The 16672-nt window shown below is 39.5% G+C and overlaps 1 protein-coding gene and 1 long non-coding RNA gene across 5 annotated transcripts; one reads left to right on the top strand and one right to left on the bottom strand.

Annotated features, from left to right (window-relative positions):
• The first annotated feature begins 1037 nt into the window (after positions 1 to 1037).
• On the top strand, positions 1038 to 14833 carry LOC106951112 (consortin-like). 4 transcript variants are annotated; one of them, XM_015038430.1, is made up of 12 exons: positions 1038 to 1316; positions 4553 to 4743; positions 4835 to 5010; positions 6179 to 6288; positions 8267 to 8297; positions 9480 to 9566; positions 9671 to 9782; positions 10703 to 10724; positions 10819 to 10888; positions 12129 to 12397; positions 14247 to 14397; positions 14471 to 14833. In XM_015038430.1, exons 3-12 carry the CDS (start codon positions 4923 to 4925, stop codon positions 14677 to 14679), a joined length of 1149 nt encoding a protein of 382 aa, XP_014893916.1. In that variant the 5' UTR covers positions 1038 to 1316; positions 4553 to 4743; positions 4835 to 4922; the 3' UTR covers positions 14680 to 14833. The 4 variants fall into 4 exon arrangements, with proteins under 4 accessions (XP_014893916.1, XP_014893915.1, XP_014893913.1 ...); XM_015038429.1 differs by adding an exon at positions 2819 to 2868 and having other exon boundaries at positions 4553 to 5010; XM_015038427.1 differs by adding an exon at positions 2819 to 2868 and having other exon boundaries at positions 1038 to 1320; positions 4553 to 5010.
• LOC106951113 (uncharacterized) lies at positions 1110 to 2812 on the bottom strand. Its single transcript, XR_001425752.1, has 2 exons — positions 1486 to 2812; positions 1110 to 1401 (listed from the first exon to the last, which is right to left on the bottom strand). It is a non-coding gene; the product is annotated as an uncharacterized LOC106951113 (long non-coding RNA).
• Positions 14834 to 16672: the final 1839 nt, after the last annotated feature.

Here is a 16672-nt window from a genome sequence, read left to right as displayed (position 1 = left end):
AAAAATTAAAAACCAATTTTTTCTTTTTTTTTGAATTTTTTTTTTTAAAAAATTTCCCCCCCAAAGAAAAAAAAAAAAAAAAAAAATCAATTTTCTGAAAAATTCATCAACTGCACAGTTCTTTTAAAGTAGTATAAGATAAACAGTATTTCAAAAGAGCAGCAGAATTTTTTTTGAACAATAACAATATTTGTTGTTAATTTGTTGCTAAGAGATTAAGAGATGAGCATGTTTTCTGGTAACCAAGTGCCATGAAGTAAACGTCTGATTTTTACTTTTGCAAAAGTAAAAATCAGAAGGCATTTCATTAACATTAGCACAAACATTAGCAGTAACTACTGCCCACATTAGCAGTAGCCTTTTCCCTAAAATAAGCTTTTAAGCTGTTTTGTTTACTTATTAGCCATGTTTAGCACACTGAATGGAGGAAGTCAATGTAAGACAACATGCTAGTGAGACCCCACATGCCACTAGCAGCATTTAGGGTAACATTAGCATTTTTTCTAATATTAGCTCATACACTAATTTTAACACTGAATAGAGTAAGTCCATGTTGCTCAACATGCTTGTGACTCTCCACATGCTATTGAATACACTGTAGCTCACTTTAGCATTTATGCAAATTTTTAGCATCAGAACGCTGGATTCCAACCGACGAGCACACTTTGGCAGGCCCCATTTAAATTTCTTCAGAAATGTTCCAAGTTTTCATTATGATTCTTTCATCTGGTGGCCATTTTCAAAATGCCCATATTAAAAACCATTAACAGTTTTTTTTTTGTGGCTTAACCAATTCCGTTTTTTGAGTGTACATTTGCGAGTAGAATATTGAAGATAATTCATAATAAAAACCTATAGATATATTGCAGTGATTCGGCTAATGAACATAAATGTGCTCTGTTCTGCTTATGTAATGGAGGCAATACGGTGCAGGTCACATTTTGCCGTTTCTCCTGTCATCCTCTGCCCTGTTTTATCTCCTGAACGCTTCATCTGTTGTTACGTAAGCACCGACACCACCAGGGGCCAGTGGGCCACATCTGCCAGAAGATGGCAGCATCGGACGCCCGCAGAATGAACTAAATAACCAGCTCCTGTTGGGAGATGGGTATATTTATTTATATATGTGTTTGCGGCGAGAAGAAGCAGAAAAAAAAATCCCCAGATAATAGCGTAAACAAGCAGGCTGGAAGAGTGCGGGATACAGACGGAAGTTTGACCGGATTTAGCCGCGGGTAGAGAAGAGGAAACGCCGCGACGCTGATCCAGGGCGTTGATGTTAGGACAGACGGCCAACCGAGAGGCACCATCCAGCAGTGAGTGAGTGCAGCCCTCCATCCATCCTCACAGCCCGTGTTCTCTGTCCTAAAGACCAGACACTGGCGTAGACCAGTACCATGGCTGTTTGGGGTACAGTAACACAGGAAGTGGTGATTATTCCAGCAGTCATAACGGAGACGGACCGCTTTAAACTCGGTAACCTACTTTAGTCTCGTTAATGATGCTGACATAAGGATGCGGAGGTCTGTTCTGTCCTTTAAGGTCAGTTTCTAGCTTTCATGTCGGATGATATAGAGCACATTTGGTCCAGACTGACAGGCTCAGCTGTAAACAAAGTCGTTAAAACGGGGGGAGCGCGAGCTGCAGTTGTGTCAGAGACACGTGCACAACCCGGGAGCCACCTGCACTTTAGTTCCTCTAAAGGGACATTCGGATAAAATATCCAGATAATTCAGCGGGAAGAGTTGGGGAGACTTCCCGAGGTTCCTAAACTGATCTGGAAATATTTAACTTTTAAGGTATGAATGCAAATTAGTGGTAGTTTGGCCTTCAGAAATAGTATGTGGTGGTTTATTCAGCAGAATTCGTGGGATCTAACACCGAAATACATAAGCAGATATTAATTACAGATAGTTTTTTTGTCCCAGCTTTGTCATATAGAGTTATTTGTTACATTCAATTCTATTACATAATCAGTTATGTCAAATGACAGTACACATTGATGTCTGGTCTGGTTTTTCAACATGAACAGAAGTGGGTTTTCTAGCTGAAGAACAAGCTAGGACAACCCTGAGCTACCCAAGCTTTGTATAACATATTTCATAACCAAGGTAATTCAAACTGTTTTATATAACACAATAAACACAAAAGGCCCCAAAACATTATGCATTATAAGTAATGAAAAGTTGCAATCCAGACTAGACTTAGTCTAATGTTAGTCAAAAGCAGCTCTAAACAAATGGATTTCTACCTCTGATTTAAGGAAACTCAGTGTGTCAGCAGTTTTCTGGAAGTTTGTTCCAGATTAGTGGAGCATAAACAGAATGCTGCTTCTCCATGTTGGGGATGCAGAGCAGTCCAGAGAAAACCAGAGAGGTCTGGAAGACTGATTCAACGACCATAGATGTTTAATGCATTTTGTTGCTAAACTATTGAGTGATTTATAAACTAACAAAAGTCTTTTCTCTGAGCTACAGGGAGCCATTGGAAGGACTTCAGAAAAAGCAGTTGCCCCACTAACCCAGTAACTGATTCTGACCTTCCTGGCAACAGCAGTGTTTGTTGTGACTGGCAATTATTCCTTTTCATCACTTTGAAGAAGTTTTGACCCGCTCTTATTTACAAAATTGTTTCAGTTCATCGGCTTTGAGCATTGACAATGTCATGTCTCCGCATCTCAATCAAATTGCAGTCTGGACTTTGACAAGGCCACTCCAGAACCTACTCATTTTTTGAGCAATTCAGATTTTCTGCTGTTGCTATGATCATTGTGCTGCTGTATAACTTATGTGTCCATTCGTTCTCCTTCTTTCAATAGACTGATGCATTTCTGGAGTGGCGAAAGCTAACAGCTAGTCTAGAGAGGAGGTAAGCAGCTCCCTCACAACATAACATCCTAGAAAAGGAGAACATATTTACTTTTCTCAGGCAATTGTTTTCCTCCAAATTGTCTCAGGTGATGTGGCAGAAAACCCCCACCCTGTTGGATTAAAAACAGTATTTAGCTCATGGCTTCAATACATTTCTAAGTAGCAAAATAGAATCTGTTGAAGCAAACCCAGAAATGTCATGCTGTGATTCACACAGAATTTCATCTTTTAAGCCTCCACTGCATCATTCTCAGCTCCAAAGCTGCAAACCCTGTGAGTCAGACCCTGCTGTTGGCGTTTGTACTTTATGTCACATTCCATGTTGCAGAGTCCATAACTTTCCCATGACAGCTAACAGGCTGCTTGAGCATCGCACAGATTTCATGCCCTCAGACATTAGGCTGAAAATGTAAGCTACATGAGGCAGAAATTTTCATATGTGCAGCAGAACTGTTATTGTCCTGCATAGTAAGCCAAAAATGGGACGATGTTCTAGTTTTTGTTAGCTTGTGTCTAAACATTCAGGTAAAAGTATTGGGTAAAATTGGCTTTTTTGAGCTGTACTTCATGTTATAATGTTATTCTCTCATCACAAACACACCTGGAGTGTTGCTTTGTTTGTTTTATGCATGTTTTAGAAATCCTTTAATCTCCCGTGGCAACCATTCAGGTGTGCAAAACACCTAGGGGCCTAGCCCCGCCTTCAAGGCGCAGCTCCTCCCCCACTCAGCTCCTTCAGACTAGCCAACAGCAATTAGCAAACACCTGGTTGAACTGCACATCTGCTGAGTTCATTATAGGAGGTACTTCTCAGTGAAACTCTGGTAAAAATGTTGTGAAAGGGTTAATAGAGGAGCCGTGTTGTCATAACTTCCTGAATGCGGAGTTTCAGAAAGAGCAGGATCTTCTTAAAGAGACAGAGGCCTTAAATTTTAAGGCATTGAATTTCAAAGTCAGATTTATTTTAAGCCTTGTTTGCTATAAAAAATGTAAAAATGTTAATAGTATTTGCAATGTTCTATATTTCATTATCTCACAGCCACAAACTTCATTGTATTTTACTGGAAATTCTGAGATTCAATGTGATGCACACAACACTAGGTGGTGTATGACTGTGGAAGCAAAAGGACACGAAGTTTTAAAAATTCTCCACAGAGAAAACCTACAAATTCAAACTTGCATCTATATTCATCGCCCCTGAGTCATTAATGTGCATTATTTATTTCCTAAATTTATTTGGCTGCTTCTCAGATTAATGTTTTATTTTTGATCTGTTGATGACGTGATTCTCTTTCTAATGCTGCCCTGAGCAACCGCCCACTTGGCTCATATCAAAAACCAATCCTTGTTTTCTAAGTCAAACAATAGTCCAGTTTGTGTGCAGTTTACCCATTTATTGGATATTTGTTCCTTTAATAAGGCCTTCACAATTAATTTCTTATTCCAAAGCTGCCATTTCAGATTAAAGAAGCAGTGATAAATAATTAATAGCAAACACAGATCTGTCTGTGCATTGACAGTTGCTCTACTTCACTGCTGAACTATAGTCAGTACCCGTACTTTAAACACAAAGGAAACCCATCAAGTCGACAACATAATGACCACTCCACCAGTGATTCTTTCTCTAGATCAGAGGGCTCAGTCCATATCTGTTGTTCTGTTTTTTTTGTTTGTTTTGACAGGACGACTGGTGGAAGGGATTCAAGCGAAGAGGAAGGCAGCTGGAGTTGGCCTCAGCGCCACATTTATGAACATTTCAGCTTCCCTTTGTTCTTCTGGCCACCCAGGAGAGATTAAATACACACCCCGTCCACAGTGGATCACTGGAGCACCTCTTAACTCTGCCCCTCATCCCCCCGCCCTCCCATGGGCTGTATGGCAGAGTAAATTTTCCAAAGTAATTTCCTTATCTCTGCTCGGAGGAAGTGTTCCGATAAACTCAGAGCAGTTCATGTTTTCCCAAGGGGGCTGAAACGAAGGGAACCTGCCTGGAACGGGTTCTCTCTGCAACTTTAGAAACTTTAAGGGTAAACTCTGGGCGCGTCGCACGGGATGGGGAACAAAAACGCCGTTCCACCCAGAGGTTCTGGAGGCGGGGTCACTGGGAAAGAAGACGCAGCATTGGTCAGCAGCGCTATAGGTAAAACACGGCCTCGTTGTTGAGTTTTTAGGCTTCAAAGAATGCAGATTTAAATTCTTTGTTGGAGTTTTTTTTAAATGTAATATAAAAAATGGTGCAGAGCAGTTACAGGGTGAACTTAAAAATAACTCTTTAAATAACGGCAGAAGCAAATTTTTTGCCAATATATATATATATATTTGCCTAAATCATCTTTTGGCAAAAAAATAAAAAATACTTAGGGAGGTAATAAAATGTTGTTTTGGAAGAAGTTTAAATGCCAGATCTCATGCAGAACAGAACAGGTTGTCATGGTAACTTCTACTAGTTTAAAACTTTCTTTGGACTAGAGAAGGGACCACGTCAAGTTTATTTGTGTAGCACACTGCAGCAACAAGACAGTTCAAATTTTACACCAGAAACAAAACATAATACAGTAACCAATTATGAGATAATAAACTTTATATTTTGTTAAATGCCATCATCAGACTTATCAAGTAAATATACATTAAATAAATGGATCTGTGTGCTAGGAATCAAAGGGAACTGTAAACGATTTGGTTTTTAGCCTCGATTTAGAAGGAACTCTATGTTTCAGTGGTTTTACAGTTTTCTGGAAGTTCGTAGAAGCTGAATGGCTCACTAATCTGTCCAACCCTGAGTGTCATTTTTGCCTTTAATCCAGCTAAACAAATTTTCTTTTGAGCCACGAAACCTACAAGATCCTTCAAAGCAAAATAGCAAATTTCTTTCAATATCTACAACAGATCATTAGCTTAGATTTTAAATGAAATACAAAAACAAATTTTAGTTTTTTTTTTATTTAAAATTTATTTTACTAAGCTAGGATAATTGCATTGTGTCTGCTTTCTCTAACGTCTGCTGCGCCGAGTTGCGTTGAGCCCCAGAGGAGTGCCACACCCCGCTGGCATGAGCTAACACTGAGCTAATGAAGCTAACGCTGTCATTTGATCTGATGCTCTGATGCAGGTACAACTGTTCTCAGATGGTTTTCTCTAATCTGAGGGTTTTCTTTGAGCGACTGTGATTTAACAGACACAAATATAACTTTGTTACACATCTGATTTGACAAAAAAATGGGAACAGCAGGTTTCTGACCCATCAAGTATGGATTAATTCCAGTGTTTGGTTTTTGATGTTCTTTTGTTTTGTTTTGTTTTGTTTCTAGGAAGCATTGCCACAGATGAAGTTCAGAGCCCCAGTCTGGAGCTGCTGGCCTCCCTGCAGGCCCTGGGAGAAAATGACGACTACACTCTGCTGCCGCAGTCCCTGCACCAGGTGTGTGTCCTCCTGTGTGTGTGTGTGTGTGTGTGTGCGCGTGTGTGTGAGTGTGCGTGTGTGCGTGTGTGTGCGTGTGTGTGTGTGTGTATCCATGTGGTTCAGAGAAACAGGGAGGAACATATTCTTCTGAATCCAGAGGGAATACAATGTGTCTTTATTTAGCCTGACAGAAAAAAAGACATTGTGTGTGTGCCTGTGCGTGTGTGTGCGTGCGTATGTGTGTGTGTGTGTGTGTGTGGGTGCATTGGTGCATATGACTCGTCTGCTCTTGTAATTATGGGATGTTTGTCTGTGTTAGTCATGCATACAAAATGTATATTTCCTTTGTTATTAGTGAATACAACAGATGGCTTTTATTAAATCTGATCATCAGACATGAAATAAATGTATTAATCTGTGTCTGGATATGTACGGATCATCCAAAAAATATTGATAATAAATTAAAACCCAGATAACCTGAGCAATTAAAAAAAAAAAACATTTAGAAAAAATAAATAAATTTAAGAAGTGCAAAAAAACTATCCAAACAACCCTGACTTTAACAACTGCTACAACGCCTTCCTAAAGTATTTGTTTCCACCCCTGAAACATTTAGTCTCATTTGATCTACGAACCTCAGGGTTTTTATTATTTTTTTAATTGGGATTTTATGAGACAGATCAACACAGAAAGTGTGTCGTAGTGAAGTGGGGCAAAAAATACTAAATAAAACAAATAGCCATGCCAAAGGACATGCAGTTTGTTTACTTATGGAAATTGGAGTAAAGGAGAATGAATTCAAATACACTCCACACTTTACAGATTTGTAACTGAAACTTTAAATCTTTTTCCATATTATGCATTACTTTGTGTTGGTTTGGTTTACCACCTGTAAACCAAATGTAAAATCCATTGATGATTGTAGTTGTAGCATGATGACACATTGACATTTTAATGGATATAAACAGGTATACAAAGCGCTCCAGTTAATAGAGAATGGAGTCAGAGTTGTTGTTGTTTTTTTTCAGTTCAGACGATTATGTAATATGTAATATTAATATGTGCCAAGAGCAAAATTCTTAAGAATTTTTTTTCTTTTCCAGATTTTCAGAAAGTCAGCCAATGACACGCCCATGAATATGTGAAATACCGCAGATGAAGCTCAGAGCCCCAGTTTGGAGCTGCTGAGTCTATTTTTCTCTCTTTTGAACATTTCTGAGTTTTTAGAAGCAGGGGTGGATGGAAGTGTCAGTTTAAACAACACCATGGCTGTATGGTGTGTCTTAAAGGGGCAGTATCATATAAAATCAACTTTACATCATGTTATATTGTTATCCCCTCACCAAAACATGCCTGGCCTGTTGTCTTGATTTTTTCATGCATTTTTGAGAAATCCTTGTAATCTCTTATAGCGTCCATTCAAGGACATAGCTCAGTTCAGCTCCTTCAGACTAGCCAGCAGCAATTAGCAAACACCTGGTGGAACTGAGCATCACCTGAGCTCATTATAGGAGCTACTTCTCAGTGCAGCACTGGTAAAAGCGTTGTTAAAGGGTTAAAAGAAAATTATGACTTCCTGAAGGCGGAGTTTTGAGTTTAAATTACAAACTAAAATTTATTTTAAGTTGTATTTGATAAAATAGCATCAAGTAACATATTACTTGATTGCGCTATAAAATGATACTGTGTGACTAGAAAGTGTTGAGCTGGTCATGTGGATAAAGGTAAAAGTATTCAGATGAGGGGAAAATCCCACTAAGACGTTTTAATCCGGACCATAAGCAGATTCATGTGACTCTGTCTCTCAGGTTGTTTTTCATGCTCTGCTTTGCACAGATTTGATCAGTATCTTTAAAAGGATTAGACAGTGTTCAAACAAAAGCAGCTGGAGAACCTAAAGCAGGCCTCAAAATATAGTTTAAGATTTAACGTTAAATGATCACGCTCTGGACTGACATTGTAATATATCTGTGAATAATTTTTTTTTTTCTTTAAGATTGCAGAGACCTGCTCACTGAGGCAGGACTGTATCCTTTAAGCTTCATCATGACCTCATATGTCTTAGTAGTGCACTGTGACACCTCTTTTTTTTTTTTTTCCTTTCTTTCAACCGAATCATGACCGATCCGCCCGGCGTGTGAGACGCTGCAGACACAGGAGTGTGATATCCACTCAGCAGAATGAAGCAGGGATTTACCAAAGAATAAATTCTTAATAAATATGAAACATGAGCTAGAAGAGCTGCTGCTGTCGTCGTTCATCTCTTTCAATTGTATCTTTGTCCGTCTTTTTTTGCCTCGCACGCTCTGGGTGTTTCCCCACACTTTTGGCTTGCAGTTGTAGTTTTCCCCTTGCGCTGTTTGTGCTGTTGCCCCGGTAACAGCTGTCATCCTGTTGTTTTTTTCTCTGCAACGGGGTGTCGTGTTTACGGGTTTGTGGAGGCAGAGAGAGCGGTTAACGTATAGCGGGAGAGAGATGATCCAAGACTTAGATAGACAAACATCTCAAGACGCAGTGCAGGGTTTGGTGGAGAAAGTTTATGAAAATGTTCTATTAGACGACTCAAATTGGCTGACTTTAGGCTTAAAGAAATTTTTTACCAAAGCATTTGTTTGACCTATTCTTTTTTTTTTTTTTTTCTTTTCAAGTACAAAGACAAATTAAGGAATTGAACACAAAATATAAAATAAAATGCCAGGCCTGTAGGATTCTACAGTAAATCTATTGGTACAAAAACAAAAAAGCAGAAAGCAGATATAATGACAAACATTACAAATAAAAAATATTCAATAACCTATAATATTCAAATGTATTTACAGTTTTTTGTTTGTACTCTTTGAAATAGTGGATAAATCTCACCAAGTCAGAGGGAAGATCAGAGAAAAATTAATGTATTTTTTATCTTAAAAAATTACAAACTAAAAGTGTTTCAAGTAACACGTTTTTATGGTAAACTGTCATGGCTACAATCTAGTGAATGCAAATAGATAAGAAAAACAATGACATAATTTACCGTTGTAAACAAGATACCTCCTGTATCTTGCTATGATCGAAGGTTTATTATTATGAGACGAATATGTTATCATTCTGTTTGTACATGCAGGTTTTAGTAGTTAGGAAGCTGAAGCTTACCTAAAACAAAGATGCATTGTAGCTGAATGCCAGTATGTGTGTGTGGGTGTGTGTTTCTTTAACTGGCGCTCTATCAGACCAGTGGGCCATTCAGTTCCTACAGTTGGAGAAGCTCTACCATGAACGTCTGCTCTCTAATCTCACAACCCTGCAGGAGAAATGGGGTACTGCATGCATCTGCTGGTTTCCAAATTGTAGTTTCTTCTTAAAAAAATACAATGTTTTTATTAGAAAAACATTAAAATTACATTTCATCTGCATTTTTCAGAGAGTGAGTTTAATGAGAAGGAGGACGGTGAGAGCTGGGTGCCTCGGGAAGAAGACAGCGTCAGCCAGAAACACATTGAGAAGCTGAGCCACATCTGCAGGACACACCACAGGTAAACATGTGGAGCCTTCAGGAAACCTTTAGCATCAACGCTGCTTTTACACAATCAACTTCTACCTGAGTTCTCTATGAGTGTCCACATCAGAAAACAAGTTCTTGTTGCAAGAAGATCAACAAAGTAAAAAAGTAGCGACGTGCGATATATCGGCATCTGCGTCCGTATCGGACGATATTTGTCATTTTTAAAAAAAATATTGGTATTGGTTTGATGAATAAAACTGGGACGAAATTACTGACTGATCTATATTGTCATCTTGCTGTTGTTTGTGTTTGTATTTCAGGAAGAGGAAACATATAATATTTATATAATATCAGTAAATATTGGTTATCGGACCGTCCTTCATTTAATATACCGATATCAGCCCAAATTTTCATATCGGTTGATCCCCAATTCCAAATCTGAAAGTGTGGCCTTTTTTTTTTTCATAATCTTGTGTAGCATAATTATTTAGTCCAAGTTTAAAATTTGAAGGTGATAATCAAAACTTACTAAAAAATGCCAAATAGTTTGTTAATTAAACATAAATAAATTCTAGGAATCCTGAATCAGATACAGACGTCACCAACTTACAATGTCTAGACTGTGGAGTCCATACGCTGCTGCTTGAAAATGCTTGGAACTATTTTTTTTTTCTTTTTTTAATTATAATTGTGTTTGCTGCCCGGAACAAGGCGTCGCCCTGAGCAAAGAGCCACACCGCCTAGAGCAGAAAACCTTCCTAGCCAGAGTAAGAAATGTAATTTCCTCTGGACTCAGACAGACGCTGCCTGTCTGGATGATGCTGCTGCTCAATGTTGATCTGACACACAAACAGATGTTGTCTTGTTGACTATTTTGTAAGTTCCGTAGCAAACTGTCTGATTTGTTCTTGTTTTTCTACCATGTTTCTGTTTCTCCGTGGCGTCTCTCAGACCGTCCTTCAGCACGGACCAGGTCAGACATGACAAACCTTCTTTGTTGATGAATTTATGACTCTCTTTTTTTTTCTCTTTGTGGAACCAATTTGTCTTTTATGTTCCTAAAACAGAAAAACCTGAACGCAGCGTTTATAGACACTCAGATCGGGACGGAAGCTCTGCAGTCTCGTCATAGTAAAGGTAAGAATGGACTGACAGTCACAGCTTAATCCAGTTCAGCTCAGAAGGGAATTATGATGATACGACGGAGTTTTATAGCCACTGTGGATAACAGAAACAAAAATAATGGACACCAGGAGTGAATTTCTGGCAAAAAAATGAAGAAGTTTTGACATTAATTTCACATTTTTATAAATACAACATTGTAAATACTGTATATAACAATGTAATTTGTCCCTTTTTTCAACCGCCTAAGTAACTTCCAGATAAGATGGACAGTTGAGCAATCATAAACTCTGCCTCAGTCTTTTTTTATTTATGTTTGCATTAGTTATTTTGTTATCATTTTATATCGTAACATTGTGATTTATTTTAAGAATCTGTTAATGTGCAGGTGCTTAACGTGTGTGTCCTTTGATATTTACTTGACAATCTTTATAAAGTGTTCAATAAAAAAAAAATGCAAATTTGCAAAAAAAACAACCCAAAAACTTCTTTGTAGGGATTGCACATCTGTTTGTGTTCCGGGTTGTAGCTGCTCCATCAGTTCAAAAGTTAAACATTTTTCACATTCTTACATGAATTACATGCTGCTGCCTCGTCCCTCAAGTTCTACAGGAAACGACTGGAGAGGAATGTTTCTAAATGAAAGCTTAAAACAAAATGGCTTCCTTTAAGCCTTTCTAAATAAATAAACACAAAAAAGAGAATATTCTGACATGTTTGGTTTGAGACAATAACAATTTTTTTCTTAAGCATTTTTTTTTTAAAGGCCGTTTTTCGATACGGTCTATCGGGGCGGTTGCCCAGGGCAGCATCAGAAAGGGGCGTGACAATCTGTTTTTTTATTTTAAAATAATGTCTTCTTCCTCTGAGCGAGCTTTCAGCCCATGTTGGTATGTGACTCACAACACTGAGAATAATGGCACCGTCTTACCAAGCTTCAGTCAGCGTCCTCAAAAGGACTTTTGCTTTTGTTCTGAGGATGTCACACTTATTTTTACACCAGAATACGTCCATGCTCTCTGGGACAGAGAAGTCACGTTATGCCTGATGACGGCTGGACATTTCCATGGCAATTCTACTTTACCGAAGGACGAAATAGACTTCTGGAGCTCCGAAATTTGCAAATACGAATGATTTGGTAATCCAAACTGACCTAACAGAGGAAAAGTTTAGTAAAAGAAGTCTACATAAAGTTTGATTTATTCCAAATAATGTGATTTTTGACCCTCTTCTGTGTTTCTCTATCTGTCTTCAGCCAACAAGCCTGAGAACACCCAGAGCATGATGTCCCAGTCAGACCTCTCCTCACTACAGAGGGAGGAAGAGGAAGAGCGGCAGGACGAAGGGGAAGAGGCGCTCGAGGAAGGGCAGGAAGTGGAAGCAGAGGAGCAGGAAGTGGAAGCAGAGGAGCATGTGACACATGGCGAGGACACACCGGAGGAAGAGGAGGTGAAGGTGGAGTGGCCAGCAGGAGTAGCGCAGGCGTCGGACAAAGACCTGGCCAAACTCTCCATCGCTGAGGGCGTAAGAGTTCACTTTGTCACCTGCTACGTCTGATAAATGTCACTTAATGTTGAGATAAATATTCCAGACGCAACGATCCACAAACCCTAAACGCCCTTATGACATTTTTCCTCTTTGTTTTCCTCCAATCAGTCAGTCTCTGTGTCTCTTTCTTCCCCTTCCTGTTCTCTGGTTAACTGGAAACCCCAAACCGTCCTCCGTCCTGACCTGGCCTTTTGTTTCCCCTCACACTCCCATGAATGTTTTCCGTGGTTCCTCTGTGAGCTCATCCCCCCGGCCTCCGCCCGCGTTGGCCGCTGTGAGCCGACACACGGTGTCCAGGCGACTGGGAGTGGTTTTCCTCTAAGGCGAAGTCAGAGCTGTTCCAGCCTGATGGATTCAAGATCACAGCAGTTGTGTAATTCAGATCAGGCTTGAGAAGACGCTTCTTATCACTGCAAAAGCACAACAGTTTACCAAGTCATTTTTAATCCAGTTTCTAGTGGAAACATCTCAGTGCACTTGAAATAAGTAAAAACTAACGTACAAGTAACTTTTCAATGAGAAATATTAGCTTGTTTTAAGTCAATTATTCCTTCATATTGATGAAAAATGTACTAGTTCCATTGGCAGGTTATTTCACTCATAACACATTTCTCCAATGTTATAAAAATGAAAATATGATAGCATTAGCCTACCCTTTATTAATGCTATCCTAGCATTGACCTAACATTAGCCTATCCTAGCTACTGCTAGCATTGGCACACAATAGGCTAGTATTAGCATAAGATAGCCTAGCTAATGCATTGCCTTAAAAGGTAATGGTAGCCTATCCATGCTAATGACCAACAGAAGTAGGCAATCCAGGGAGCAACCAGCCTAGTCATGCTAGTCACTAGCCTTTAAAAGCTAGTACTTTGTCATAGTCTTTGTCTTATTTGCCAGTGCTGGTTGCTAAGTTAGTGGTGTTGCCTGTCATTAATCAGATCAGTATCTGGTTTTAGAACGAATATAGCTTCCTGTGACCAGGAGCTACCACTGGTTTAGCGACAGTCTTCATTTTGGCGCTAAAACCGCACCATGCCCATTTGACTCAGGGAAGTCCACGGTCAACTGAATCAATGGAACGTAATTCCAGATCATCACCCTGCCACTACTGTAGAGTGACGGTGGGGTTGACTCTGTAAACATCCTGAGACTTTCTCTAGTGAATCATTTTGGACTCTGGTAAAAACCAGACCTCTTACTACTACTTAGTGAAATCTTGTGATGGCTCTTTAAGAAAAAGGAAGAATTTTATTCATATATTGATTTATTACTTTTAACATTTAGTTGGTTTTATGTCTTCTCAACACCACACCTTGATGAAATGATAATAAAATAAGAAACTCTCATGAAGGAAGTGATCCAATCATTCTCCAAAGGACCTGGTCATTAACATGACAGATGGATTTATGGTCTGGTTGATAAGCTGAACCTTTAAAGGTTTTGCTCTTGGCTTTGGGCTGTGTCCAATTGGGTCCAAGTTGTCATGCGGATCAGAACAAAGGTCATTTATTACACCCTGATAAAGCCTCTGCTGACTGGCTGCCGATCACTGTGATATTTACCCTCCGGTTGACACACTGACCTCACGGATTAACTGATGCACTCGCAATCGCGGCAAATGGAGGCAGAAGTCTCGACGGACGGCCCGGTTTTGGCGGTTTGTTTCCAGTGGATTGTTTGTCCTGCTTAAGAGCTAATCGCTGTGACCGCCAGGGGTCAACGCCCTGCTTGTGATCTTTGCTATCTGACCTCTGTTCTGCTTTTTGTGTTGCGGTGAAGAGTTCAAAAGTTAGAAGAGAAATGACATGTACGTCTCCTTCAGAGCTCGTCCCCGGACGGCCTGGTGTCCATCCTGAAGAGGAGGCGAGCCTCGCTGGACGGACTTCCTCCCCCGAGCGCTGCCACCACCACTGACAAACAGACGTCCAAACGCAAAGTTCGCTTCAGCGAACCAGAGGACGGTGTAGACCAAGGTGCGGCGCGACAAACCGGAACTGAAGATCTCCATGCCTCCTTTGGTCTCTAACTTTTGTGTTTTCCTCGTAGATGATGTCGGAGGAGACTCCTGTCTCATCCTGCTGCTGCTGTGTCTGGTCACCGTGGTGATCAGCATAGGCGGGACTGCGTTCTACTGCACTCTGGTGGACACTTACTCCAACATCTGCACCGACTTCGCTCAGAACGTCGACTTCTACGTCACGAACGCGCGGGGTTTCCTGGAAGGACTCGGACAGTGGCTCCCCCTGCAAACTTAGGGCCAGCCAGGATTCAAGGCTCTCTGGATGTGATGGAAGAGACTTCTGGTTGCCGGCGGCGACGGAAAAACCTGACGGGATCTCCGGAAACAGCGACAACCCCCGCTGCTGTTGTTTTGCAGATACTGAATCTCACTGTTTACTGGACATGTATGTACACAGTGCCTTGCAGAAGTATTTACAACCATGAACTTTTCCAGGTTTTTATTGTGTTATAGCTGCTAGCTTCAGAGACGTTTAGTGGGATTTTATGTGACAGACTTCAACACAGTGAATAATTGTAAGGTGGAAGAAAAATAAAACATTATTTATAAAAGTATGTTTGTCTAGTTTGTAGTGCAAATATCTTTATAAGACAAAAATAACTTACATGTAACTTTTCAACAAGATATAAAAAGGCATTTTGAGTCAATAATTCCTTAATATTGATTATAACCTAGTTCCAATGGCAGATTATTTCACTTAATCTTATTTCAACATTAAGGAATTATTGACCGAAAAATGTCCCTTTTGAAGCTTTTTTTGTCCCATTTTAAGTGTTTTAAGATATTTGCACTAGAAACTATAAAAAATACTTGGTAATATTTTGTGTTTTTGTTGTGTTCAAGTGATTTAGACATTTAGTGTTTAGTAATTTGGCAAGGAATTTTGCAATATTTATGCTTATGTATGACGGTACCTGTGACTTTTTGTCACTCTCCACATCAATCCCAGACTAACCTGACATCAAGTAAATCTGAGTCAACAGAGGAGTAGAAGTGAGAAACACTGCCACCCGCAGGTTGGAGTTAACATTGCTTAAATGTGATGTTTTTGACCATTTTTGCAGAAAATTTGCCATAAACTCACAATTATGAGTTAGCATAAAAAAGTGCAGGAGAATCTGTTGATTTTGTGTAAAATCATGAAAACTGCTTTGATTTGATTGATAAAATAATCTTGAACAATGCTATCTTGAAGCTTCTATTCTTCCATTCCTCTGGAATCTAAAGGGCCACATATAAAGCTACAGCGGGCTGGATTTGGCCCCTGAGCCTTGAGTTTGACACCTGTGGTTTATGTCATTTTCCTGCTGGAAGGTGAACTTCAACTGCAGTCTGCAGAATCCAAATGCACGCCGCACTTTTCAGATTTATTTATATTTTTTTTTTGTAAAAAAACAAAAAACATCTGTAAAGCATTTTTCTTCCACTTAACAATCACATACCAATTTGTAGGTTCGTCACGTACATAACTAACAAAATGCATTGAGATTCGTGGTTGTTTTGGATCAAAATGCTGGAAAAGTTTCACGATCATCTTTTGTGAGGCACTGAAACCGAATTGGTGCGCCATCTGTCGAAACCGACCACTTCACCTCAGAAGAGAAACATTTCAATCCACCGGTGTTGTAATTATTCCGTAACCAGGTTACGGACAGCCTCGGCTGTATGTAGATGACAGCAGAAGTCATAGACGTGTCTTTTCTTTTCACCACATACTTGCAGTAACTGTGTGACTTTAGCTTTAAATGTTTTCTCAGAGAAGCTGCCTTGACGATTTCTCAGTCATTTTTAAAGGTTTATTATTTCTCCCACCAGAATTACTTGTTTTTGTGTAATTTTTTTTTATCTTCGGCCTACCTCTCTCTGGCTCATTTCCCTTTTTTCTAAATGAGAAAAGAAAGAAAAGCTGCAGATTCTGTCCTTTTGGATCAACTCTGACAGCAGCTACTGTTTTCTAAATAACTTCAGAACTGCACGCTTCCCTCATCAAAGGTGCTTAGTTCTGACTTTACTCCTAAAATCATAATATGCCCAGTTTATTTTGCTATGGGTATAAAAAATACAGTACAAAATAATTCACCCCTTTAAATTTTTCCACATTTTATGTCTTTTCTAAACTCAGCCAGCCCGGAAAGAGTAATATTGGTTTCCACTTTGACTAGGTCATCCTAACATATGAAGTTTTACCTTGTAATCAACTCTGATGCTGAAAAAAAAACAACAAAAAA

This window comes from Poecilia latipinna, unplaced genomic scaffold (genome assembly GCF_001443285.1).
Source record: "Poecilia latipinna isolate Pla-1442-1.1 unplaced genomic scaffold, P_latipinna-1.0 Scaffold441, whole genome shotgun sequence".
NCBI classification, from domain to species: Eukaryota; Metazoa; Chordata; class Actinopteri; order Cyprinodontiformes; family Poeciliidae; genus Poecilia; species Poecilia latipinna.
Note: the sequence above shows the minus strand (reverse complement) of the source record. Positions and strands in the feature narration are given on the sequence as shown.